General features: G+C 36.7%; 1 protein-coding gene across 5 annotated transcripts in view; it reads right to left on the bottom strand.

The window, feature by feature from the left end:
• Ca-alpha1T (Ca[2+]-channel protein alpha[[1]] subunit T) overlaps positions 1-26,414 on the bottom strand; it is a 259,303-nt gene that overhangs the window by 57,726 nt on the left and 175,163 nt on the right. For 3 of the 5 annotated variants that reach the window (XM_067780304.1, XM_067780300.1, XM_067780302.1), the window contains 4 exons: positions 25,404-25,427; positions 24,759-24,968; positions 22,402-23,171; positions 14,708-14,923 (listed from right to left, as the gene is read on the bottom strand). In XM_067780304.1, the coding sequence (XP_067636405.1) occupies positions 14,708-14,923; positions 22,402-23,171; positions 24,759-24,968; positions 25,404-25,427 (1,220 nt within the window). Of the gene's footprint in view, positions 1-3,412; positions 3,528-14,707; positions 14,924-22,401; positions 23,172-24,758; positions 24,969-25,403; positions 25,428-26,414 lie in introns of all 5 variants that reach the window. The other 2 variants (XM_067780303.1, XM_067780301.1) reach the window with 2 other exon arrangements.

Raw genomic sequence — 26,414 nt, 5'->3', positions numbered from 1 at the left:
GTGTGTCTCTAATTTATATCTGTATCTCCCTAGCTGTACTGTTATGTGTCACTTTAAAGCTTATCTTTTTTTACATATTAAATTTTATAATTTTAAAAACATTAAATTAAGCGAAAATTTGAATTTTAATGATCTGCCTATTATTTAGCGAATTATTTACATAAAGCTATAGTCCTTTTGCGTTTAATTTACAAATGTATGCAAAATGAATCAAGTTCTTGAATTTCTGAATTTTTTTCCAAAAAAAAAAAAAAATAAAAATTTATTTTTAACTAAAGAATTAAAAAAAAAAAAACAATTTTTTCACATTTTATATAAAATTTGTTTTTATTTATTTATTTTTGTGTATTGAAACCCAATAATTCAAAAGATCGAAAAGGCGAATGAAATAAACGTTTTATTTCTGAAAGCAATTTAGAGGGGAGTAGCCGTGAGGAAGAGTAAAGGTGTGACAGAGAGAAAGCGTAGTAGTGTAGATCCCAAAGAGTGGGGTGTAAAAACACAGAGCATTTGATCGAAAGTGTGGTGAAATAAGATTGCGGAAAGAGAGTGTCTCGTGTAACGTATTATTTGTAGTGAAAATGAGAGCTTAAAAGAGAGAGAGAGAGAACACGAGTGAATAAGAGCGTGTAGACGAGCTTAAAAGTATTACATTGATTAAAGACTAATATGTAGCAAAAATTATGATAAATGACTTAAAATTTCACGAGAGCGTAAGAAAGAGTAAAGTAGAAATAGTAAAAGGCAACAATGAGAGGAAAAAATAAAAAAATACAAAACGAGCAATACCGATCTGTTGATTTTTTTTTATAGGAGCGGATTTTAGTTGTAAGGATATTAGAAATTTCGTATTTAGTGGCGTCGGTGTTAGAGCACAGTTGATTTGTAGTAGATATGAAGAAGTATGAGAGATCAATATGAAGTATAGCAACAAACTTTAGCTGAGCTTAAAAATCATGCGTCATGCGAAAGCCTTGTACGAAAATCTACTTCAGATAACGTGAACGTAATAAAGTGTTCATATTTTTTTTTGTACTACCGACTGTTTTCTTTATTGCAAATTTGTTTTTGGTTTTAGGTTTACAGTCCAATAAATCAGAAAAACGCCTTTTTTATTTTTCGCCAACGTTTCGACCTTTTATTTTGGTCTTTTTCAGGGCCTAATGACAAAAAACATAAAACTTAGCATATAAGGCCTTGCATTACAATAGATGGTTAATAATAATTACATATACAAACAAAAAACGGCGTTCTTCTGATTTATTGGACTGTAAACCTGAAACCAAAAACAATTTTGTAATAAAGTGTGTATGAGTGAGTAGTTTTGTAGGTGAAAATCATGAATGCGTTAAAGAATGAGTGGATAAGGAGGAATATACTTATAGCGATTGTTTGGTAATGAGTGTGAGTACATGGCACCTTGTTGTAATGAGTATTTGCCTACCCTAGGAATCAAGTCTTGGGGACGGTACTTCCAAATAACGTTTCACAAAACTAGATTGTCCCTTGACAGGTGTACGCATAGATGAGACTCTTTGCCTTACCTACCCCTTGGGACGCTATATCTCTATATTATTTTGACGTCTATCTACATGCCCCGTATACCAAATATGATTGGTCTGGGACAAATAGAAGGTTGTGTGATCCAGAAGGTTCAAATTAGTTAATAAAATATTTCCCTAGTTGCGGTGGTTAGTAGCTTAAGGTTATAGTTCATGAGGCTGTCAGATCTTGATATAGAATAGGACTACCAGCATCGAAAAATAAATCACTCCTGCGCAGATGCATTTTCGCTAACAACAACCACTTCAAGAGTATCGATAGATTCATATTTATCATTTGAGTGAAATTTATTTTTCATCCGTAATGCTATAATATCGTACGGACCCGGTTCGGAGGAGTTTATTGAAAGATGACTTTAACTTTTAAAATATGAGCAAAAATAGTAATGGGAAGATTGTCTGTTTGTATTTGAGTAAATATGATGCTTTGCATGAGTGAAAAGAAACTTAAGAGCATGCCAGTTCGAGTAATAACATTACAGCTAAGTGAAATATATACTGAACTAAAAACATTGAGTGAACATATATTAAGTAAAAAAATTGAGCACCTGAAACTGAAGTAAATTAAAAATTTAAGTATTAATTAATTGAGTGTGTCAAGTTGTGTGAATGAAAAATTGAGTGATAAATAAGTTGACTGAGTGATAGTTTGAGTGTGTTTTTGACAGATTTTTTTTAAATTTAAGTATTAAATAATTGAGAGTGTCAAGTTGAGTGAGTGAAAAATTGAGTGATAAATAAATTGACTGAATGATAGTTTGAGTTTGTTTTTGACAAACAATTTTTTCGAGCGCATGCAAAACATGCTACAGTATCAAAACAGATGAAAAAAAAAATTTTTAAATGTAAAAATACATATACAAAAAGGCTTACCTGTTGATTGTAGATATGAACTTGCGCCTTTTTTACTTATAGCACAACACTGTTTTCGTATGCCTCAAAGTAATTACACTCATTAGCTAAGGCATGCGCAGGGTAATATTAAGGCTTATGTACATGTATAGATATTTAGATATTTTACTGTTTTATTGCACTAATCATTTTCAGTTTGTGCACTGCTGGATATGCACTTTTCACAGGTCTATAGACTTTTTTTTCAATAACATCTAATCATGTAGCTTAAAGTGGTTTTCACTTAGTCAATATGGGTACATACAAATAGATCCTAATAATCTCTTCATGTATTTGTATTAATTTAAATCGCATATATAAATATATATAACTTTGTTTATAAACTTTATGCGACAAAACACCACAAACATTTTTTTTGACAAAAAAAAAACAAATTATCACAGCGCAAGCAAAAAATAAGCAATAGCAACTAAGATCAAAAATTAACATAAAATATGTAAAAAAGTGTTTGTAAGTCAACTTATTTTCAGCCAATCAGTGGGAATATAACAAAAATAAAAATATTAAAAATTGCATTAAAATAAAAAAAAAATTTTTTTTTTGTATGGTTAAAAATTTCTAGCAACAAACGCTTAACACCCAAAAGATTTTTACTTAAAAAAAAAAACAGTAAAGTCAAATCATCTCTAGCTAAAAGGCAGAAAACAGCGCTTAAATAATATAAAATCGTAAAGAAAAATTAAAAAACAAAAACAGCTACAGTTATAAGAACATTTTTAAACTATTGGCTATAAAGTTACGACTAAAAATAGTTGGATAGATAAATTTGCAAACAAATATTTGTTTTTATTCTTTTCTATACACATATTAAAAAAAAACATAGACAAACAAAAAATAGTAGTAGTTATAGTAGTAGAATAGTAGAACTTTAATTAGTAGTATATACAAAAATTGTTTAGTAGTATTTCTTAATGCCATTTTATTTTGAGCAATTCTACCTGAAATACAGTGACGAGCGCCCACAGCAGGCTGTCGAAATTCTTACGATCGCATACTCTTTCATCGTTAATGTTTTCGCAGAATTTACATCCAAATAGATTCATGCCGAGTATACTAAATTGATTGATTGATTGATTGATGTACGATTGGTTTGTTTGATTTTATTTTAATACATATATTTTGCATATATATATATGTATATTTAAATTGACAAGTTGATTTGTAACGATTTCATTTATTATTAAGTAATATGTAGGTATAAATAAAGCAGACATAAATTTTTATATAATAAACAATATATTTATTTTATTTAAAATATTTTTTTTAAATTTTTATTTAATTTTAATTGTATAAGTTTTTATAAAAAGTTTTTTTTTTATTATTTGAAAATACGTAATTAAAATTGTAGTATAAAAATGTAATGAAAGACCGCACGCGCAAAAAAAGATTAGAGCAAGAGTAATTTGAAAAGAGAGAAAGAGAAAAAGAGATTAAGAGCAAGAAAGTTATATTGCACAAAGTTTAGAGGTGGTGAGTATGATATGCACAGAATGCCAAAAGAGCATAAATTTAAACGAGAGTGTAATATTTGATTAATGAAAAAAAAAACAAGTAAGGACGGGACTGTCTTCGGCTGTGCCGAAGACTGTATACCTTTCATGAATGGGGCTGAACAATAATCTTTCCCATTCGTAATCTCCAAATAATCGGATGTATAAGACAAGAAATATATAGTGAACAGATGTACATACCTAAACGTTTTTAAGATAAATATAAAATAAAAAATGGCAAAAACCCCCTTATCTGACCGATCGGTTGTATGAGATATATATTATATATAGCTCCGATCGAAATGATTTTTACAGGAATTCCTCCATGATATATTAGAATATATATCACCAAGTTTCACGTTTTTATATTGGAAACTAAGGGAAAAATGGCCAAACATCGTTCTATCTGAACGATCGGTTGTATGGGATAGGTATATACTATATACATATAGCTCCGATCAAACTGATTTTTTTAGGAAATCTTTCATGATATATTAGAATAAATATCACCAAGTTTAACGTTTTTATATTGGAAATTAAGGGAGAAATTGCCAAAAATCTTTCTATCTGAACGATCGGTTGTATGGGATATATGCTATATATAGCTCCGATCAAAGCGCTTTTTTCAGGATATCTTCTATGATATATTAGAATATATATCACCGAGTTTCACGTTTATAATTTCTAAATTGCGGCAGAAATGACAAAAATCGTATTATCTGATCGTTCAGATTGTATGGGAGATATATGTTATAGTGGTCCGATCCTACCGGATCCGACAAATGTCTAATATAATACAAAAATACATCCTTGTGCCAAATTTCATTGAGATATCTAAAAATTTGAGGGACTAGTTTGCGTTCAAACAGACAGACGGACGGACAGACGGACATGGCTGTATCAACTCAGTTCGTCGCCCTGATCAATTCGGTATACTTAATGGTGAGTCTATCTTCTATAATTCTCAACGTTACAAACATCGGACCAAAGTTAATATACCATTTCATGTTCATGAAAGGTATAAAAAATTAATTTAGATGTTCGTAAAAGGTGATGTCGATAGGAGTATAATTAAGGGGCGGTTATAGCTATACAGCTCAGTCATATAGAGCGGAAAGAGCGAGTGAGAGAAAAATAACAATGTATTAATGAAATTTAAATGCATCGTTGTTGTTTGGCATACACATATTTTTTATGCGTTTTCTATACATTCCCTGTAGGGAAAATGTCTAGTTCTGAACTGGTGTACTTCTAAGGCATTCCAAATAATTACTACCTCGAACTTAGTTTCTTAAATATGTTTACAACTGGTTAATTTAAAATGGCGCTGTCCTAGGCGGTGGAAAATGGTGCATTTCTCGGGCATTCGAAACAATTACTAGTTCGCCCTTGATCTCTTATACATGCTTTCAACTGGTGAATTTAACATTGCGATGTCCTAGGCGATAGAAATTGTCCCCCGCTTCAATACATTTTCTATATTTTCGAACTAGAAACTCTCGAACTAGTTCTTATTTGGTACTTTAGGTCTAATTCTGAACCAGTCATTTGTATTATTAGTTACTAACTTCCCTACAGCGTATATAAATAAGAGAAATTTACACTTAAGATCGCAAGTTTAGTATAGAATACAATTTTAATTGAAATCGAAAGATACTTCAAAAGCCTTTCTTGAAAATTTAAGATTTAGAATTTTTAAACAAACCACAAAAAAACGGTCAAGAGAAAATAATACTGCGGCTCAAGAAAAAAAAAAATGATTCTTAAAGTGACTTCAATGTGTTGGTCTTACAACCTTTGACTAACAAAGTTGCTTCTATCATTAAAAAGAGAGGACTGTAGACTCATGACGGGTATTCTGACTGGACACTGCCTTCTGGCGTCACATGCCTTTAAATTAGGCTTGGTCAGTGATAGCATATGTAGGAAGTGCGGGTTGGAGGAGGAAACGATCGAGCACGTTCTGTGCTCGTGCGTTGCACTTGCCAGGCTAAGACTCCAGCTGTTAGGAGTGATACAGCTGGCAGATCTAGAAGCAGCAAGTGGCTTAAGTCCTAGGAAGCTTCTAGTATTTGCCAAGAGGACGGAGTTATTTTATAACATAGGTACTGGTTTTTGATAGGGTTTTTCAGTTTGGTCGTTAAAGCAAACTTCTGGTAACACTACGGACTCAATCAGTCTATGTGAGGTCCTCATGGACCGGTCAGTTCAAAATCGTCTAACCTAAAGTGACTTCTGCTTGGTTTTCACTAGGTCAAATTTGACCCCAAAGTTCGTCAAATCAATAAAAATGGCTCGTAATTGGAAGTCGTTTGCGTTTGCGGCCTGTTTTAACTACGAAGTGACAAATAAGCGAAAACAGCAATTGCCCACCGTTATGAAAAATTTGACATTAAAACTTCATTTGCCAACATAATGACAACTTTTTTCGTTTGCCAACTTGTGGCCCCTCAATTTATTAGCATGTGAAACAAAGAGAAGTAATAAGAAGAGTTTTGAAATAAGTGAAAACAAAATTTTGAGGTTAGGTTTCGACCACTCACTGCTTTACCGACTTCGAGTCAGTAATGTGACAGAATGGAAACGGTTTTGACCCCAACTGACCAGCGGAAAGACAGTTCTTGATATCAGTCATACGGACCTAATGATAATTAAACTTAAGGGGGCTTATTAAGTAATGTCGCCGCCCGAATTGGACAGGAGTTGAGAATAACAGACGGGCGAAACCTGATATACCTGGATGCTGTCAATTGACGTCAGTTATGAGAATCTGCGATTTTGTTCCACCTTATTGACGCTTACTGCCCATTTTGAGTGGACTATTTAGAAGTTCGAGGCACCAAGGTCAAAATAAAAGCGCTAGCTGAATATATTGACTCCACGACTTTGTTCCATTTGGTTTGTCTTACATATAAGGGGTGCAGACCACTAAAACCTACGAAAAAGTGACCTTGTAGCCGACTCCAAGATATTGTATGTGAGTTAATGTCACTCTAGTTTTAACGGAAACATATTGCTTAGAAAATAACAAAAAAAAAAAAAAAATAAATACTGTGGGCGGAAGGAATGTAGAATATGTAAAAAGGGGTACGAAAAGCTTAAAGCTAATAAATCGTTTAGTTTTCATAATTTATTTATATTTTTAGCTTAAAATTATTATTGAAAAAATTAAAACTTGTGTATATTGATTTTTTTGTATGGAAATCCAAGCCACTTTTTTTTGAAATATGTGAGCATGTGAATAAGTGATGTGTACTATGTGATTAAGTCAGTGGTGCACAAGATGGCGCAGAGCTACGAATACAAACGCAACTTTTGTTTGTACTAGTATGTTTTTGCATAGAGAATTTTTGAGCATAGAATTCACGCATGAGATGTTTACTGCTTGAAGTACAAGCTTAAACTGATTGACTGCTTGCTTTACTGCAGACGTCGGCAAATAGTGAAACAATTGTTCGCACTCAATTCACACGTATTCTTATTATCTTTAGTTTAGTAGTCGCTGAGCATTTGGAGCAGTAACATCGATTGTGTGCGTCGCTCGCAATGTTGACGAATGTTGTCCATATGTATATTAGGAGTACATATTTTTTAAACAAAAATATGCATTAGGAGGTGTATATTCTGGAAAAAAATTTATCTTAGGATAAACCATTATTTTACTGAGTAGAATTAGTAAAATTGAAAAAAAAAAAATAATAATAAACGATTTTGTTTTGTTGCTGCTAAGAAGCGAATGAACAACGCAAAACGATGCATTAAATGATGTGCGCGATAATCGCGCTCTCACTAACACATCTGCATTTTCATTTTGCCGACGTCTGCTTTACTGAATCGCCGTTGCTGCACTCAAACGACTTGTAAGCAGGTGAACGCCGAATAGGTTTCCGAAGCACTACGAGCGTTCGAGTGCACCACCTGTATTAAGTAGTATGTTTTATGTATATATTTTAGTAGATAAATAGTTGTGCAACTGTAAATTGAATTACTATATACGTATGTTTAAATAAATTAAGTAAACTTGTGCTGAAAATGTGTGGTGCTTGAGGTGGTATTTTGTGTATGTGAATGTTTGCAGGATGGTGTACGTAGATTTGTATAATTTTAAAATTTATATTAGAATATTTGCATGTTTTTAATTTTTTATTGTTTTATTTTAGCGTTGGACTTTTATAATTTAAAAGCGATTTTGTAAAAAATAAATATTAAAAATATTAATACCAAAAAATTCTTATTTGAAAGAAAAAAAAAAAAATCTTGTATTTTTATACGCTAACTACTATAGGCAACAATGAAACTAACTAACTGAGCGAGATTCAAGAATTTTTATCCATTAACTAACTACACAAATAAGCGAAAATATATACGTACATACATACACAATACTCAAATCTATTAAATTTACTAAATATGTAGTCGAGTTTACGTTTATGTAGTATGTAAAGTTGTAGAGTAGTTTAGAAAATTTTGAGAATTTGTTTTTTTTTTTTTTGAAATTTTTTAAACGCTTCATTGGTTGACTCAATTGGCGAAATAATACGAATAGTTACACTAAACTCTAATTTTTACTAAACTACACACATGAATAATGACCAACTAGCTAATTTATAACATGAGAGTGTAGTACTAAATTTTAACTAAAATATTTGTTTGTTGATAGCGGTTTTTTAAGTGAATTATTGTAAAGATATTGAGAAAAGAAGCAGTTTGTGTTTGCCTTTTGTAGTTGTGAGTTAATCAAAAGCACTCTTGTACGCTTGACAAGTGAAGAGTGATGTACTGCTTAAGCGTAGATTCCAAAAAGTAAAAGAAAAAAAAATTATTTTAAAAAATCTATTGAAAAAATTTGCACCAGTGCAAATGTTGTAGAAAATATTTTATTGCGTTTATTTCTTACATAGAATTTGTAAGCATCGCATTTTTTATTTAACACATAACAAAAAGCAAAAATATTGTGTGCTTTTTATTTAAATGTGTTTATTTCAAATAACCGGAAACAAAAATTGGTTGCTTTGCAAAAATTTATATTTTTTTCAAACAAAATCGGTATTGCAGGTGTGTGACAGGAAGATAGTGTGGGGGTGTGTCAGTTGGAAAATTTGTGATTATGCATTTTTTAACTATTTGTTTGCTAAGGATAAAGCCTTAGCCCTAACTGTGCTACAACTCCCTTTATTCTGCAAATTTTTAAACTCGAAATTTGATCCAGATAAAAATAGAGGGAGAACTTCTAATGAATGAGTGTTTCTTTGAAATTTTTTTAATTTATTCAGTTATAGATCGTTGCTTCGAATCATCCTTAACAATAATTTTTTGCCACCATTATTGTTATGATATATTTTTTTAATGGAAAAATTTTGTAAATGGGAATAGAAGCAAGACACAATTTTAGAAAAACTGTCATAGTTCGTATAGATATTGTATAGATGTATTTCGGAAGCTGCAACGTTTAGGCGCCGCTGCTCTAGCTTCTGTTTGCCTTCGTAGCTGTCGAAGAAACAATGTCAATATTGGGCTTGTTTTTATGGCAATAATGCAATAGCGTCATATTTATTGACACTTTTTCCCACTGGTCTAGGGGTAGAAGAGCTAGACTTCGACACGGCGTTTGCATTGGCTTTTTTACTCCTATAAAATAAATAAGAAGTTCTTCTGCGGTAGTAACAACAACAACGCAGGCTAGGGACCATGAGTGGTCCGATGACCCTTATAGTTTTATGGCTGCGACTAAGGTCGCTGAAATATTTGGAATCTCTATTGCCGATAATCTACATAGATTTTCCGAAAAGTGGCTTCACGTTTGTTATTTCCCATTTCATTCGGTTAAACCCCTACGTGCTAGCTCGTCAGCTATCTCATTTCCTTCGATTCCCCTATGATCCGGAACCCAGATAATATATTTTCTGAAGTGTCGGCTAGCGCAGCTAGTAGTTGCTTGAATGTCCCTACTAGCTTTGAGTTAGTGTATGGTGTGCGAAACTCGTACTGAAAATTCGGGCCCAAATATCAATAATTTGTACACATTTACACCTATATAGATAAGCAACAAAATTATTGTTAAGTATGAAGGAAGAAAAAGTGGGAGTGCTCATTATTCAGTCTAATTTGAGCCAAACTAATTTGAAGTAAGACTGAGGCTGATTGACTTTGCCGGTGTTCGAAACTTGGTCATATCAAGCACGAGGTTCATGCATAAAAAGATATATCAAGCTACATGGCTGTCTCCTGATCGAAATACTCGCAATCAGATCGATCACGTTGTGATAGACGGACGGCATGCCTCCAGTGTTTTAGATGTGCGAACGATCCGAGGACCTAACATCGATTCGGACCATTATCTCGTTGCAGCCAAAATACGCACCCGCCTCAACGCGGCTAAAAACAAGGAACAAAAAACACAAGGAAAGCTAGACGTCGAAAAGCTTCAATCACAACAGACTGCTAATGATTTCGCAACTCGACTCTCACACCTGCTCTCTGAGGGCACAACTCATCCTGAAGGAATACAGGAGCAGTGGGAGCATATCTCCAAAGCACTTCATACTTCCGCCGAGGAAGAAATTGGTTACCGGCGGCCACGAAAAAACAACTGGTATGATGAAGAATGCCGCGTTGCAACCGAAAGAAAAGACGCTGCCTACAGGGCTACGTTAAAAGCGAGCGCGACAAGAGGAGTGTGTGAACGCTATCGTGAGTTGAAAAGGGAAGCGAGACACCTTTTCAGGAAGAAAAAAGCAGAAGCAGAAAGGCGTGAGTGCGAGGAGCTTGAGCTGCTAGCCACCAGGAATAACGCCCGAAAATTCTACCAAAAAATACGGCGACAGACGGAAGGTTTTAAGACCGGGGCAAACTCCTGTAGGAATGAAAACGGCGACCTTGTAACTGATGTCCAGAGAGTGCTTAGATTATGGAGGGAACACTTCTCTGCTCTCCTAAATGGAGGCAGCAATTCACCGCGTAGAGATGAAGAACCCGATCCCGCAATCGATGATGATGGAATATATGTCCCCCCGCCCGATTATGACGAAGTTAGAATAGCAATAACCAGATTGAAAAACAACAAGGCCGTGGGCGCTGATGGATTGCCTGCGGAGCTATTCAAGTTCGGCGGCGAGGAGTTGGTAAGGCGCATGCAGCAGCTTCTTAGCAAAATATGGGCGGACGAAAGCATGCCCGACGGTTGGAATCTAAGTGTTCTTTGCCCAGTCCACAAGAAGGGGGATACTGCAAAATGCACCAACTATCGTGGAATCAGCCTTCTTAATATCGCATATAAGGTCCTTTCAAGTGTATTGTGCGAAAGATTGAAGCCCACCGTGAACCGGCTGATTGGACCTTATCAGTGCGGCTTCAGACCTGGTAAATCTACCGTCGACCAGATTTTCACAATGCGCCAAATCTTGGAAAAAATCCGTGAAAAGAGAATCGACACACATCACCTCTTCGTCGACTTTAAAGCCGCCTTCGACAGCACGAATAGGAGCTGCCTATATGCCGCTATGTCTGAATTTGGTTTCCCCGCAAAACTTATACGGCTGTGCAAAATGACGTTGAGCAACACCATCAGCTCAGTCAGAATTGGGAAGGACCTCTCCGAGCCGTTCGAAACTAAACGAGGTTTCAGACAGGGTGACCCCCTATCGTGCGATTTCTTTAATTTGATGCTGGAGAAAATTATACTAGCTGCAGAACTTAACCGCACTGGAACAATATACTATAAAAGCGTGCAATTACTGGCATATGCTGATGACATTGATATCATCGGCCTAAACACCCGCGCTGTTAGTTCTGCTTACTCCAAGCTGGAAAAAGAAGCGGTAAAGATGGGTTTGATGGTGAATGAGGACAAAACGAAGTACCTGCTGTCATCGAGCAAAGAGGCAGCGCATATGCGCCTTGGCAACCACGCTACTGTTGGCAGCCATAATTTCGAAATAGTAAAAGACTTCGTTTATTTGGGAACCAGCATCAACACTAGCAACAACATCAGCACTGAAATCCAGCGAAGAATCAATCTTGCCAATAAATGCTACTTTGGACTAGGTAGGCAATTGAAAAGTAAAGTCCTCTCTCGGCGAACGAAAATCATACTCTACAAGTCACTTATCGTACCCGTCCTGCTATATGGGGCAGAAGTATGGACCATGACAACAGCAGATGAAGCGGCTTTGGGAGTGTTCGAGAGAAAAGTTCTTCGAAAGATTTATGGACCTCTACGCGTTGGCGATGGCGAGTACCGAAGAAGATTTAATGATGAGCTGTACGAGCTATACGCAGACATCAACATAGTCCAGCGAATTAAAACGCAGCGGCTGCGCTGGCTAGGCCATGTTATGCGAATGAAAGATGATGCTCCGGCCAAGAAAGTGTTTCTATCGGAACCCGCCTATGGAAGCAGAGGTAGAGGGCGGCCCCCACTCCGTTGGAAGGACCAGGTGGAAAACGATTTAATCTCCCTTGGTGTGACCAATTGGCGCCGGTTGGCGGAGCGAAGGAGCGACTGGCGCGCCTTGTTGGACGGCCATAACCGTTTAGACGGTTAAGCGCCAATTAAGTAAGTAAGTAAGTAATTTGAAGTAATTTTTATTTTAGGATGTGGTTTTGTGCTAAGGTTTGTTTTTCTAAAGTGTATTTAACTACGCGGTTAAAAATTTGTGTATAAATTTTAAACCATTCATTGGTTCAAGCAATTTCTTATATTTTTGTTGTATATCAAACAAATACTTATTGGACAATTTTTCGAAACTCGAATTTTTTTCGTAGTTATAGTACTTTTGGTTTTACTGAACGAGTTAAACTTGTCCTTATAAGTTGTGATATCGTCAGCCGATTTGGGTAATTTTTAGCAGACTTGTTTGTGATTATTTCCATTTTCACTTTCTATTTATGTTTTTTTTCTAAATTAAAAATTGTTTGTATTTAATTAGCGAGACATGCTCAAATTGCTGTATACAATTGTTTTTGTTATTGATATTAGAGCAATATGACAAAGTTTACAAACGGTGATGGTTACTAGGACATATTTCTAAATTTCACTTCTTCATCAACTAGCTTCGCGGGAGCTGAATATTGAAGTCGAAATCTCCAACATTCATACTTTATACTAGTGTTAAGGCAGATGCATTTATCCACTCAGCCATATGAATGCCCAGCTGCTCGCTTTTGTTGCCTTTTTGTTGCTATTCCTTTATTCGGCATTTAGGTACACACAATTCTATATGCTTTTTAATCCTAATTGTGTTGAATAATTATAGGCGCGCTCTAAGAGCTTAGTAACATTGGGTTTATAGCATTGCTTTTATAAGCATTACTTCCGCTGTTAACTGTTATATAAATATTATTATCAGTATTTATTTAGCGAGACACGCTCAATTTGTTTTATACAATTGTTTTTGTTATCGATATTAGAGAAAAATTACAAAGTTTACAAACGGCTTTGCTTACTAGGACATGTTTCTGAACTTCACTTTTCTGAATTTCACTTCTTCACCAGCTAGCTTCTTGGCAGCTCAGTATTGAACTCGAAACCTCTAACATTCATACTTAATACTATTGTAAAGGAAGATGCCTTCATCTACTCAGCCATATGAATGCCCCGCTGCTCGCTTTTCAAACGTTATTATGTGGAATAATTATAGGCGCGCTCTAAGTAACATTGGGTTTATAGCATTGCTTTTATAAGCAGTACTTCCGCTGTTCACTATTATATCAATATTACTGTATCTGTATTTGGTATTAGTTCTACGTACTTGTTTTCTAAAAACCATATACGTGGCATTCAACCAAATTTGGTTTGCTTATATAAGTAGCACAAAAGAGTTTCAAGTTAAATTTTTTACCGTGTAGTTTTGTATTCAACTAAGTGTATATTATAACAAAGATAAATGTTCGTTACTAAAATACAAGCTGAATGGTAATAATAAATAAAAGAATGCTTGTGGATGAAATTTTTCTAAAAAAAAAAAAAAATAACTGTGCTAACAGTAAGAGAGTGCTAAGATTTGAAAGGAGCGCACAAAAAAGACGTTTTAGCGCAAATAAAGTGCTAAACTGAGTAGAATTGGGACTACATCTCTATAGGCCATATAGTTACCGAGGATGGAAAATATTGTCTAGATTTTAGAAATGTAAGATTTTATGACTTTTTAGATTTTTGTTTATACTTAAATAGAAAATTAGAAGAAGAGTATATTTGGAAGCAAAAACAAATTAAAGTTAAAGTTTTGGGGTAAATAGAAGGCACTAAAATACTATAATAGAGTGGCAAATGGGATTAGAGAAATATTTTTTATGAAAAAATATTTTTTTTCGTGTACATTAGTAAGAAATTAAAAAAAGAAATTTGTAGATTTTTTTTTATTTTTTTATTTAAAATGTTATTTGCAATGAATTTAAGTTTTATGATATTTTGGCTAAGAAAATATTTGGGTAATATGAAATCTAACTTAAATTTAAGTTAGCTTTAATTAGTTTTACGTTCAAAAATAATTTATTATTTAATAATTTTTAAGTAAGTGTGCGTGTAGTAGTGTGTTAGTTGTGTGATCTCAAATTCGTTATACGTAAGCAATATTGTACATAAACATAAATTTCATACATACTTTTTACTTCATAAGATACTTAAAATAAGCTGTTCAATAACTTTTTTGAACTACACTTTTTTCAGTTACTACTTTTTAATATTTTTTTATAATTATAACCTTAGTATTGTAACTCAAATGCACTAAAAAACAAATAACTCACCTGAATATGAATATGAAGAGTACAAGCAGCGAAAAGAACACAGCCACATTGTCCATCGTGCGCAGCATAACGAAGAGTTGACGCCGCAAATTGGGCATGAAGCGTACGAGTTTGAGTATGCGCAACAATCGGAACGTGCGCAATACTGATAGACCAGAACCACCGGAACCACCGCCACCATTACCGTGGCGAAGTTGATGGAAAATTTCAACGACACTGAAAGTGAAGTACAGTGAGGATTTAATTGCGAAAAAAGAAGGCTGAGGAGAGCTTTTGTATACATTTTTAGCTAAAGTTAAAATATGTGTAATATGAGTAAAATAAATATAGCTAAAGCAACTCAGCAGAAGCAGAAAGCAAGTAGCCAACAGAAGCTCAAAAGTATCCACTGACACACTATCTCAATTCGGTCGTAGCTGCCCGTGCCAAAAGAGCCCCACTGTTGCCATCGATATCCTCATGCCCAGACACCCAGATAATTTCTATCAAAACGTAGTAAGATGCCATCACAAGTGAGGTCAAGCATATACTGAAAGCCCTCGACCTCACAGTGTCAGAGCGACTATCTGTGTAGACGCTAAATTCTAAGTCGGTCAGCATGTTGGAGTGCCCGTAATTCACGAAGCCGCATTGCCCACAATGTCAACCGGTTACCGATTCGGCATTGCTTTTAGTGTCATTGAGTGAGTGTTGTAAGAAGCGGAGGGCTTATTTCAACCATCGGCAATAGCTTCACTACTTCTCACATTTTGCCTGTAGAGGGAGTGTCTAGTGCTACCCACCAAACCAGATTACCAAAGAAGACTACGGTCAATGTCCCATCCTTGGCGACAGCCCCCAGCGTGTGCCAATTGCCCCTCGACAGCTGTTTAAGGTAACTGCAGCCCTCCTAGCTCTTCATCCGTTTTGCTAGTAAAAAAATAAATGTAAGGCGCGATAACCTCCGAAGAGATCTAAGGCCGAGCTCCTCTTCCAATTTGCGTCGTGCTCCTCTTGATTTTCCCTACAAATAGGCCGGGCGGGACCTACATGATTTTATACCGACTCCGAACGGCATCTGCAAGGCAGATGAGTTTTCACTGAGAGCTTTTCATGGCAGAAATACACCCGGAGCGCTTGCCAAACACTGCCGAGGGGAGACCCCGCTTACAAAAATTTTCTTCTAATTGAAAAACCTTATTTCTAAAATTTTCGATGTTGCTTTGCCCGGGGTTTTAACACAGGGCATCCGGTGTGGTAGGCGGAGCACGCTACCATCTCACCACGGTGGCCGCCCGTTTGCTAGTATTGCAGTATTGATGACAAATACCCATAATTCGGATCACCTGGTGATGACAACCAGGCAACCATGTAAATCATTCCTCAGTGTAGTTAGATACTTATCACTGACAAGAATTGACAGATCACCATTTGACAGCCCATGCTCTGAAGATCCTGAAGTAGGTCGTTCATTACCACGAGCCAACACAGGGAAGAAAGTAGACCTCCCTGTAGCGTGTCCCTTCTTAGCTTTCTCTGGTCCGTTGCTATCCCACCTTCGCCGCAATAGTGCTGCCACTCAACAAACTGCTGATGAATTTTTCCAATGCCAATTCGACTTAAAGTGTTCTCGAGGAACCTCTCTATCGCTTTGATAACGGAATGAACAGCTGTTTCCGTAGACCTTGCCTTATAATGGGCGTGCCGAGATGCCGAAAATCGCTCTCGAAGAGGTATGCTCATATTCGACATCCTTCTTGTCCCATGCTTTGTTTACATATACACTCCCTTTCCCTGTATTATAGACGGTGTGGAGAGATGATGGAACAGCTTTTAAAGTGTTGGATGCGAAAGTTCTTCGCAAGATTTAATGACTTGCTGGTGATGCCGATGATGTGTATCGATGGAGGTATAACGATGAGCTGTGTGCGTCAGCAAGATATTTCTATTTGGAAGCAGAGGAGACCTTAACTGTGTTGGGAGAAACAGGTGGATAAAGATGATGCCCGCTCTTTGAGTTTTTCTCGTGGTGTCTCTCCAATCTTGAAGTTACGCGTAGCTCATATCGTGGCAAAAGAAAATCGAGTCCACTATTATTTTTCCATATAATTTTTTTCGCATATAATATTCAATGCTTGCACATATCAGCACTACTCATTACTAATAGCATACAAATTGAAATCGTAGTTTTGCTATTTACACAGCTTTTCGCATAAATCAACAAAGTTGTGAATGGATTTTACGTGGAAATGAATATATGGAAATACTTATTTACCCAGTAAACCTTGTTAAAAGCCAGCTTACCATAAATTGTTTTGCAAATGTTTTGGAAAAAAGGCGAGAGTACAAAATACTCGTTGAAAGATCCGCTATCGCTGTGCCAAAGGAATCCACAGCAAAGGAAGAGATTGATATGTCTCATGAACGCCTGCGAGGCTCGATTATAATGCCTTAAGACAACAAAGATCGTTACATTAGTGTCTGGGACTTTAATATCTTGAAATAGTCTGCCTGATCTACATGTGTCATAGGCCTCCTTCTAGCTGTAGTTTCATTTTCCAGTTTCAAGCCGTTGGTGTAGAGTGCAATGCCCCTAACACTGTCTAGGCCTTCCTCCCATTCATCTCTTGAAGGATATCCTATGTTCCGCGCCTGGAAGTCAAAAACCACCGTGATATGGCCGTTGTCGTTATGATTTTCTTCCATCGTCCCCTCTTCCTGTCATCTAATATCGTAGCGTGCCCGTTTGACGTTTAATCCTTCCTAAGTTACGCTGCTCACTGCGCCTAACATTTCTAGTTATGCTAACCTTTGCACCTTCCCAATCATCCTCTGTTGATTGCTCTTCTTGTCTAGCGCCTTCCACCAAACAAGACCTTCATACGTGGGTATCGGTCGAATGACTTTATACATGCCTTAGATGATATGTGGTGTCAGTCTCCAGTTTCTATCGAAAGTCCTATGCAGGTGTAGTATGCTGCCAGAGTTTTTTTTTTTGATCTCTCCTCAACGTTGCTTTTTCAGCTTAATCTGCTGTCGATTATCATGGCATGACAGAAGAAGGATTTACCGTTGTGCCGTATAACCTCGGTAAGTTAAAGTAGGGGATTTCTGTTTTTCTTGTGAACAGGACAAGTTCCGTTTCGGTTGGACTTACGCCCAGTCCATTTGGCTCTGGCCATCGCAAAATCCCGCAAACTGTTGTATCCATGAGCTCGCTAATCGGTGTCAAGAATTTAGTTCGCGACGTATGTATGTATGTTTTTTCTGCCCAAAAGATTTCTAGAATTTTATTCACTATCAGCATCCGAAGAAGATACGGTTGCACACCATCCTGAGAGGTGCCTCTGGTAGCCAGTTTACAAACTGAGGTTTGATAACAAGCTGCTAACTTAACGATAACAAACTGATGATATATCGGTAAAATCCGATATTTTCTTAATTCGCGGTTAACCGTTTAAACGGTTCTGACCGTCCAAAAAGGCGCGCCTGTCGCTTCTTCCCTCTGCCAACCGGCCCCAATTGGTCACAGCAAGGGAATTTAAGTCGTTTTCCACCTGATCCTTCCAGCGGAGTGATCCTTCCCTCTGCTTCCATAGGTGGGTTCCGATAGAAACAATTTCTTGGCCGGAGCATCATCTTACATTCGCATAACATGGCCTAGCCAGTGCAAGCGCTGCGTTTTAATTCGCTGGACTAAAAACCGATAACTGTTCGATAAAAAAACCCGTACACTCCAATAACAAATCGATAACTTTTCGATAACATTGCAGATTTTAAAAACCCGCTTACATATATTATCGATAACAAATTTATAGCATTTGGATAACACCTCAATGACTCGTTTATATCCACCGATATCAAATGGATAACAAACCGCTAACTCATCAAAATGAAATGGATACGACCTTAAATGTCGATAACGGGGTTTTTTTTATCGATAACAAAGCATTAACCCGCCGATAACAAGTCGTTAACATACAGTTAGGTTTCGGTTCCGTTTTCGGCTTAATTCTCGTTTTACTGCCTCACTTCTCCTTCCCTGTTACCGTTTACTAGGCCTACACTTACTTAGTTCATTATGTATGCCCCTCGTTTTGTTCCCTCCTCCTCCTCCATCTCTGTCCTTTCCTGCCATTGCTAACAACCTACCCTGCACTTACTTAGTACATTCGAAACTCTCCCATACCATGGGCAAAGATGTTTACAAGTCAAAAGAAGCCTGGCAGTTGATGAATACGTCCTCTGCTTGAAATCGAAAGATTGTCTGATTGAAAACTAACAGACACCGGCTTTTACACCGTTTTCTAAGCCTTGTGCTAACATCTCTTAAGCTTATAGTAAGCTTTGAATGATTGTTGGGAATACTCATTTCTATATTCTACTTGCTATGCTCAACAATAAATTTCATGGCTATGCAAATTTCTAAAATTGCACAACTATAGAAACACACTAACACCCATACAAAGCAAAACTGAATGAATATTTGCTTACAATTCACGCCTTAGCGCCAAACTGGAACTAACATTGCCATGGCGCAAACACACAAACACAATCATAGAAGTTCACCATTTTTCCTCAACACTAACAATGCATTCAACTAATACAAATCCTTGTTACTTTAGCGTGTTGAAGCAGTGATAATTTCACTGTTGACACACGATTGCCGAAGATTTAGAACGCTGTGGTGAGCAAGGATTTGCGGTGCTGTGGGGGGAAACGTCGAACGTACACACATCTGCCATATGTAATAGAGTGTAACCAACTAGAAAGTCTAGCGCTGTCAAATGTTGGCGGGATTATCATTGTGGTATGTGGCTGTGTGTACGCATATGTGTGTGCGTGTGTGTGCAACAAGCGAAATTTAGTCTAAAGCCGAAAAAGTATGCAGTAAAAATCAGATATAAAAAAGTCAAATAATAGAAAGTAAAGGCATTGAAGCGTTGGTAAATGTGGAAATTGCAATGGCATGTAGCAGAGTGAATCTGTGTATGTACATATGTGTATATAAGTTAGCGCAAATTAGTGCTGTCTGTTTTGTTTGAGTGTTTGTGCACCTTTTTGTATGTGAAACTATTATCATGATAGTCAACAAGTTGTGCATATGTTAATGTCGGCGGCAATAAATTGCTGCATACTGAAAGCGCTGCAGCTACTGCCCAACAGAGGCAGAGACACGAGGCAGCGCACAAGCTCAGTAGGTTTACTGCATGCCTAAAGCATGTATGCGTTCAAATTCATGTGACCAAGGAAATCCTTTTATTTGTACTATGTGGCTTTTAATGTTAAGCATAAGTTGTCCCTTTTAGGTGGATATCTACACGATATTTTTAATTTTCGGGTATTTCGCTCATACATGTGTGGGTATTTTTGTGTGTATGTGTGTTGTAGCTCTAAATTGTTTGCATTTTACACATTTTGAAATTAACTTTGCGCAAATTGCATGCATAATATTACATAAGTTGACTTTCAAGTTAGTTGGTTGGTGTTAGCCATACATGGCGTATGAGTAACATTTCCTATGACAACTGTTAGATGTACCATAAATAGGGCTGAATAATGGCACACAGTTTCATGTGCTGATACCTTGCAAGCTTTCCGTGGGCGTAATAAATTCGCGAGTGTTTTGCTAAATAACTGCCGGGGCGACTTTTTTTTTGAGTGTTCTCCAAAGTATTTTGAGGCCTTTTTCGCGGCACTTCAACCTAGAATCTTCGGTTAGGTTAGGTTAGATGGTAAATGCCCTGATAAGGGGAATTGAATTGGACAACATGAAGGTCCGTTGTGATACTACAATAAAATAACGGTGACGTAGATCTAGCTACTTAGATAATCGTTGGGTAGCAACAATAAAGCTCCGAATCATACCGATCTCAACTTTGCATAAATCCTCGGGAATCCAAGCGAGTCGCGACCGAAATACTTTCGCCTAGTTTTGGCAAAAGCTGGGCAATCAAGCATATAGTGATTTGGTGATTCCACCTCATCATCCCCCATACAGCTGCAGCAGAATGGAGTTTCCAGTATATTGAGATGTACTGCATGGATACCCATGGGACAGTGCCCTGTCAAAACCCCAATGGCCATTGATAGGTGAGCCTTAGTGAACCCAATATTTCGACAGATCTCCTGTCATCCATTTTCGGCCAGAAAGATCTTGCTTTCCTGCAAGAGGTAGTGTCCGCCCAACGTTTGCTGAGCTGACTCGAGGCCCAGCTATGGAGTAGCAAACCACAGGTGGCCAGCGGAATACCGAAATCCCTACAGCCATCTTCATCCGGTTCAGTTGTACTGATGCGAGCTAAGAGATCCGCTTGACAGTTAGCCGGGATATCACTATGGCCCGGGACCCAGATAATCTTAATAGTTCGATGCAATCGCAAGCGACGTCAAGCACTCCCAGAGCACCTTCGATCGCACTGTAGTTGAGCTCAATGCTTTGCTGGCCGCTTGGCTATCAGAGTATATGTTTAATTCTCTAACCGTAGTAGCACTGGATAGCATTTTATCCACCGCAGGCAGTGATAAGGGCATTACAATCTACACAGACCGCTCGAAAATGGTAAAGGGAACTGCAGATGGAACGTAATTAACAGAGCAACGATAGTGGTCTTTTAGGTGTACAACAAGAGTCCCAAAGGATTAAAAGCACGGTGCTCATCAGTTCTATAATCCCTTCAGAGAATCTGTATTTGCAATGTGTCTTTCAACAGTCCGACAGTCCGAGATAGGCAGACATATTGGCCGCCTTCGAGCAGCAATTCCAAATACCCTCCTACCTGCGTCGCATCATCAGAAGATCTTTCTCAGTGATTGCTTCTTTATAAATCAAACTTCAGAGAGTGTTTATACCATGAAAGTCACATGCGAGGAAACTTCCTATCTTGAAATGTCTGCTGATTCATTCTTAGTTGTATATGCAGATGACATTGCCGCAGTCTGTACAACCTAAACACACAAAAGAAGGGCGCATATAGCTCAATCTGCCGATGACACGTATAGAAGTTCGCTTTGAAACCTTCTAATAAATTATAACTTCAAAAGAGGTAGTTATTTAGGACTAGGATTAGACTCCCTACTAAAAAATTTGGTACGGCTGCTAACCAGGTTGTTGGCAAACATCGGAACAGAATGCAAAAGGAAGCTGGACCCTAACCAAGTTACTGTACGGTCCCGAACTGTGGGCGAACACATTTAGTAAGAAGAGTCGTTCTAAAGCTTCCAACAAGTTGTACAACGAAGAGGAGCTCTGAGAGTAGCCTCCGCTTATCGCACTTCAAAAATAGGTGCACAGGATAAAAAGACCAAATACCCTCTGTGCGTTTACAGCGATGTAGACGAGAACGCTGCTGAACACACTTTCTTCAAATGCTCGCAATGCATCCAGAATCGACAAATGCTGGAGTCGGCAAAATCACTTGCGATAATTTTATAGCAAAAATGCAGAGCGGCAAAGAAGAGTACAAATCAGCTACGTCGTAGAAACTACGCTCGAGCAAAAAAGCGTTACCTGAACGCAGGATCAACAGAAGGCTCTTGAGAAACGAGAACGAACGAGAAAGGTAACGCCGCCCTGAAGTAATGTGAAAGCAATGCCGGGGTATCGCGGACATATTCCATCAATGTTCACTCCCGCGATACGAAAATTGTGAATCACTAACACACTTAAACACCATTGCACCACTTCAGCCAAACAAAACCAAATATAAACTCACCTCAATATAACAATGACCCCATCAAAAACATTGAAACCATTCGCAATATAACGAAAAGGTCCTTCGGCAACAACTTTCAACAACATTTCCACAGCGAATATCGCCGAGAATACAATATTACTTTTTTCCACAATCGCAGTCAGTTCTGGTGGTTGGTCATGATATTCGATACCCATTGACAACGTATTAATTAGTATAGCCAAAAGGATGCCCTGTTGAAAGTATTTATGTTCCACCAACAGCTTTATATGGCGTCGCATGATACCACAAATACGCATCACAAAGCGATAGACATTTATCAAAAGTCGCATAGCTTTTGAACGTTGCTTTTTCTCACCCAAAGGCGATAAAGCATTCTGATACAAATCATAACAACAAGAATAATCTTCAATATAATTGCCTGTTGTTGTAATGGCGGTGTTGTTGCCAGCATTGCTTGTGATAGCTAAAACTGTATTGCTATTATCTAAACGTTTGCATTGACGCTCGCTTATAAGCAAAGAATTTGGTTGTTGTTGTTTAATAAGTTGACTCTGTTGACGATTGTGTTGGTTTTTAAGAGCTTCGGCAGTATGCGGATCACAGCGCGCTAACGAAGTATAAAATGATTCCAATGTGCTTTGACCGGTTGGTAGAGCCGCTGAAAAGGCCACAGAAAATGCTAAAAGCTCTTGACATGTCATCGCGTCATGTATACCAAGTTCAGAGCAATCAGTGTATGGATTGGCTATGGTGTTGCCACTGCTGTTGATTGGTTGGGGAAGATTGACCTAGGACGCAGTAAAAGAAGAAGAAAAGAAATTGAGAAAAAGGTACTCAATGGGAACTTAAATAATAAAGCACTTATGATGAGTTGTGTTAGTATGTGGTGTGATGTGATTTTAAAAGCTGTGATGTCATGAGGTATGACGTGATGTGGTTAGATGATTTGTGTGGAAAATGAGTGATATCCTCAACTACATGATGTAGTTTAGGCATACACGTCGGCGCTTTGTCAAATTATTTGTTTAAAAATTATAATTCGATATTATTTTAGTAGTTGTGATGTCACGAGGTATGGTGGTACCAAATGACGTGATGTGATTAGATTATTTGCGTCGAAAATAAGAGAAATCCACAATTCCGTTAAGCAATTTGACTATTATCAACTTATTTGTCCCAAAACTATTTGTCTACAGTGTATTTGTTTTTATAAACTTAGTTAAAAAAAAATAACCGCAAAAGCAGATAAGCTGACTATCAGATCACATGAATATCCCAAATGTGTTTTTCTAAAACTTTGAAAGCTGGGGCAAGTATCTTGTGTCAATAGTTGTGCGGTATGATATGATGTGATTTTTAATAGTAATGATGACACCAATGTGATTAGATGATTTGTGTCGAAAGTAAGAGAAATCTTTTATTATATGTTGCAATTTGGGTATTCACATCCCGCCAATTTGTAGGAAAAATTAAAAGGAGCACGACACAAATTGCAAGAGAAGCTTGGTCTAAAATCTCTTCGGAGGTTATCGGTTCTTACATTTATTGTTATTTATTTTTTTCTAAAGTTTTGAGAAAAAGGTGCGACGAAGGTATTCAATGGAGCCTACATATTAAAGTAGATATGATGCAGTGATATGAATTAAGTTACTATGCGATGTGATATGATGTCAAAGAATTGAGAAGAAGGAATTATTATATGAACTAATACAATAAAGCAGTTATGATGCGTTGATATGAGTTAAGTTGTTATGCGATGCAATATGATGTGATATGATTTTAAGTATGATGTGATTTTAGTAGCTATGATATCACGAGGTATTATGGTACCAAGTGTGTTATGATGTTATTCGATGATTTGAGTCGAATAAGAGTGAAATCTACAAATTAGATGATATCATTGGGGTACTCAAGTGACCTAAGCTATCAACTTATACGCTTATGTGATTGTATTTAATAAAGGCATAGGATAAGTTGATAAAGACATGGCGTGAATACCAGAAATGTGTTTTATTCGTGTTTTGAAAGTTGAGACATGTATGTTGTGAGAGTAATTGTGTTGTGAGAGTAGTAGTGTTTTGATTTTAAGGCCAGACCACACCTAACAGCTCTACAATAAATGCCTAAATATCCTTTGTAAGCATTCTTATGGATCTATCCATACCTAGCGGCAACATCACCACTCGCCGCGATAATATTAATCAAATAGGTAAAAATGTAGCACAGTGTACCGCCGCTAGGTTTTGCCTGGCATTTAATGTCAGAATATTTTATATTATGATATGAGTTGTGCTATGACTTGCAACTTGCATAGTAAAGCTTAAAATTGTCATGATGTGATGTGTAGATATGATTTGTGCTGCCTTAACACTCACTTGCCATATACTGCCATCACCAGCCTGTGTCATTTTTTCCGATGAACATACAGCATTTTTCTCTCCAGCAGTTGTTGTTGTATTGGCATTAGCTAACGGATCACTTATAGCAGGCGGTGTATGAAGTAGCACATATTCGTTGAACATAACCGATGGGCGGCGGCTAGCCGATGTGGGTGGACTCAAAAAACCTGAGGTACAGGGATTACTCTGCGTAGAAGAAAAATGATAAAGAAAAGAAAAAATAATAATAAATCCAAATCGTAGCATAAGAAGAGAAAAAAACGAATATAGATAAAGAGAAGAAAAAAATTATTAGTAATTTAAGTGAATTTAGGTACAAAATCTTTAAAGGTACAAGGTACAAGGTTTTTTTGTGAAATAATTTTCTAGCGTGATTTGCAACTGAAGGCGCATTAAATTATATATAGCAACTAAGCGGTCTTATACAGTTTCATAATACAGGTAACTTCCAAAGACTTGGAATAATAAAAAATTGGAAAATTGAATATTTTGATTTAGAAAATTAATGCCTTATGTACATTGGTATTGAGCTGTGAGTCAAAACTATTATATAGGTAAAATTAAATAGGTTTAAATGAAAAAAATTTAAAATTATGCAATAATCACTCAAAGTATCTGTACCTTGCCCAAGTTTGCCAACTGCAGCTACAGTAAAATATTTTTAATACAAGTAGTTTATAGAAAAGATTTAGTAGATTAATCTAAATCATGTCATATGAAAAAAGTATTTTGAGTTTGTGTTGAAAGGAGTTTGGTTTTTCATTGCTCGTTTGTATATAAATTGGGCGTGTGTCCCTTAAATAAATATTTTTTTGTTGATATGCGTAAGATAGTTTATATACGAGGAATTTTACTTCATATGATAATTGAATATGTGTGATACAAATTTTGAGCAACAAGACACGATGATTCCAAGAACACACTGTAATTAAACTGTGCGGGGAAATGTATGTTGTAATTTCTAACTACAGCATTGAGTTGTGACCAGTAATAATCGGTGTGATATGTTTTGATTTGTTACGATGAGATAGGTTGTGATGCGATTTAGTATGATGTGATAAGCTGCATATGATGGTGTGATCACATATGAAAAGTTGTTTATGATGTGGTCAAATGAGATAAGCTGTCTATAATGATGTGATCAAATGAGAGAAATTGTGTGTGATGGTTTAATAAAATGAGATACGCTGTATATGATGACGTGATTGTAATGTCTTAATACAGCATTGCGATGTGACCAGTAATAATGCATAAATAAATAGGTTGTGATGTAATTTGTATGACATAGCGAGATATGCTGTATATGAATGATGTTGTCATACGATGTGATGAAATGAGAGAAGTTGTGTATGAATAATGTGATTAAATGAGTTCAGTTGTGTATGATGATGTGATCAAATGGAAAGAAGTTGTGTATGATAATGTGATTAAATGAGAGAAGTTGTGTATGTGATGTAGTCAAATGGGAGATGATGTGATCAAATGAGAGTTTAAAATCACTCATTGATATGCAATATTTGACATCGTGCCACCATATGGATAGCTATCTGAAATTAGTTAGATATGACATAAACAGATAGGATCTGAAGGTTTGACCTAATATTTGAACAAATGCGATGACATTGATTGACA

Source organism: Eurosta solidaginis, chromosome 4 (genome assembly GCF_040869045.1).
Source record: "Eurosta solidaginis isolate ZX-2024a chromosome 4, ASM4086904v1, whole genome shotgun sequence".
NCBI classification, from domain to species: Eukaryota; Metazoa; Arthropoda; class Insecta; order Diptera; family Tephritidae; genus Eurosta; species Eurosta solidaginis.
Note: the sequence above shows the minus strand (reverse complement) of the source record. Positions and strands in the feature narration are given on the sequence as shown.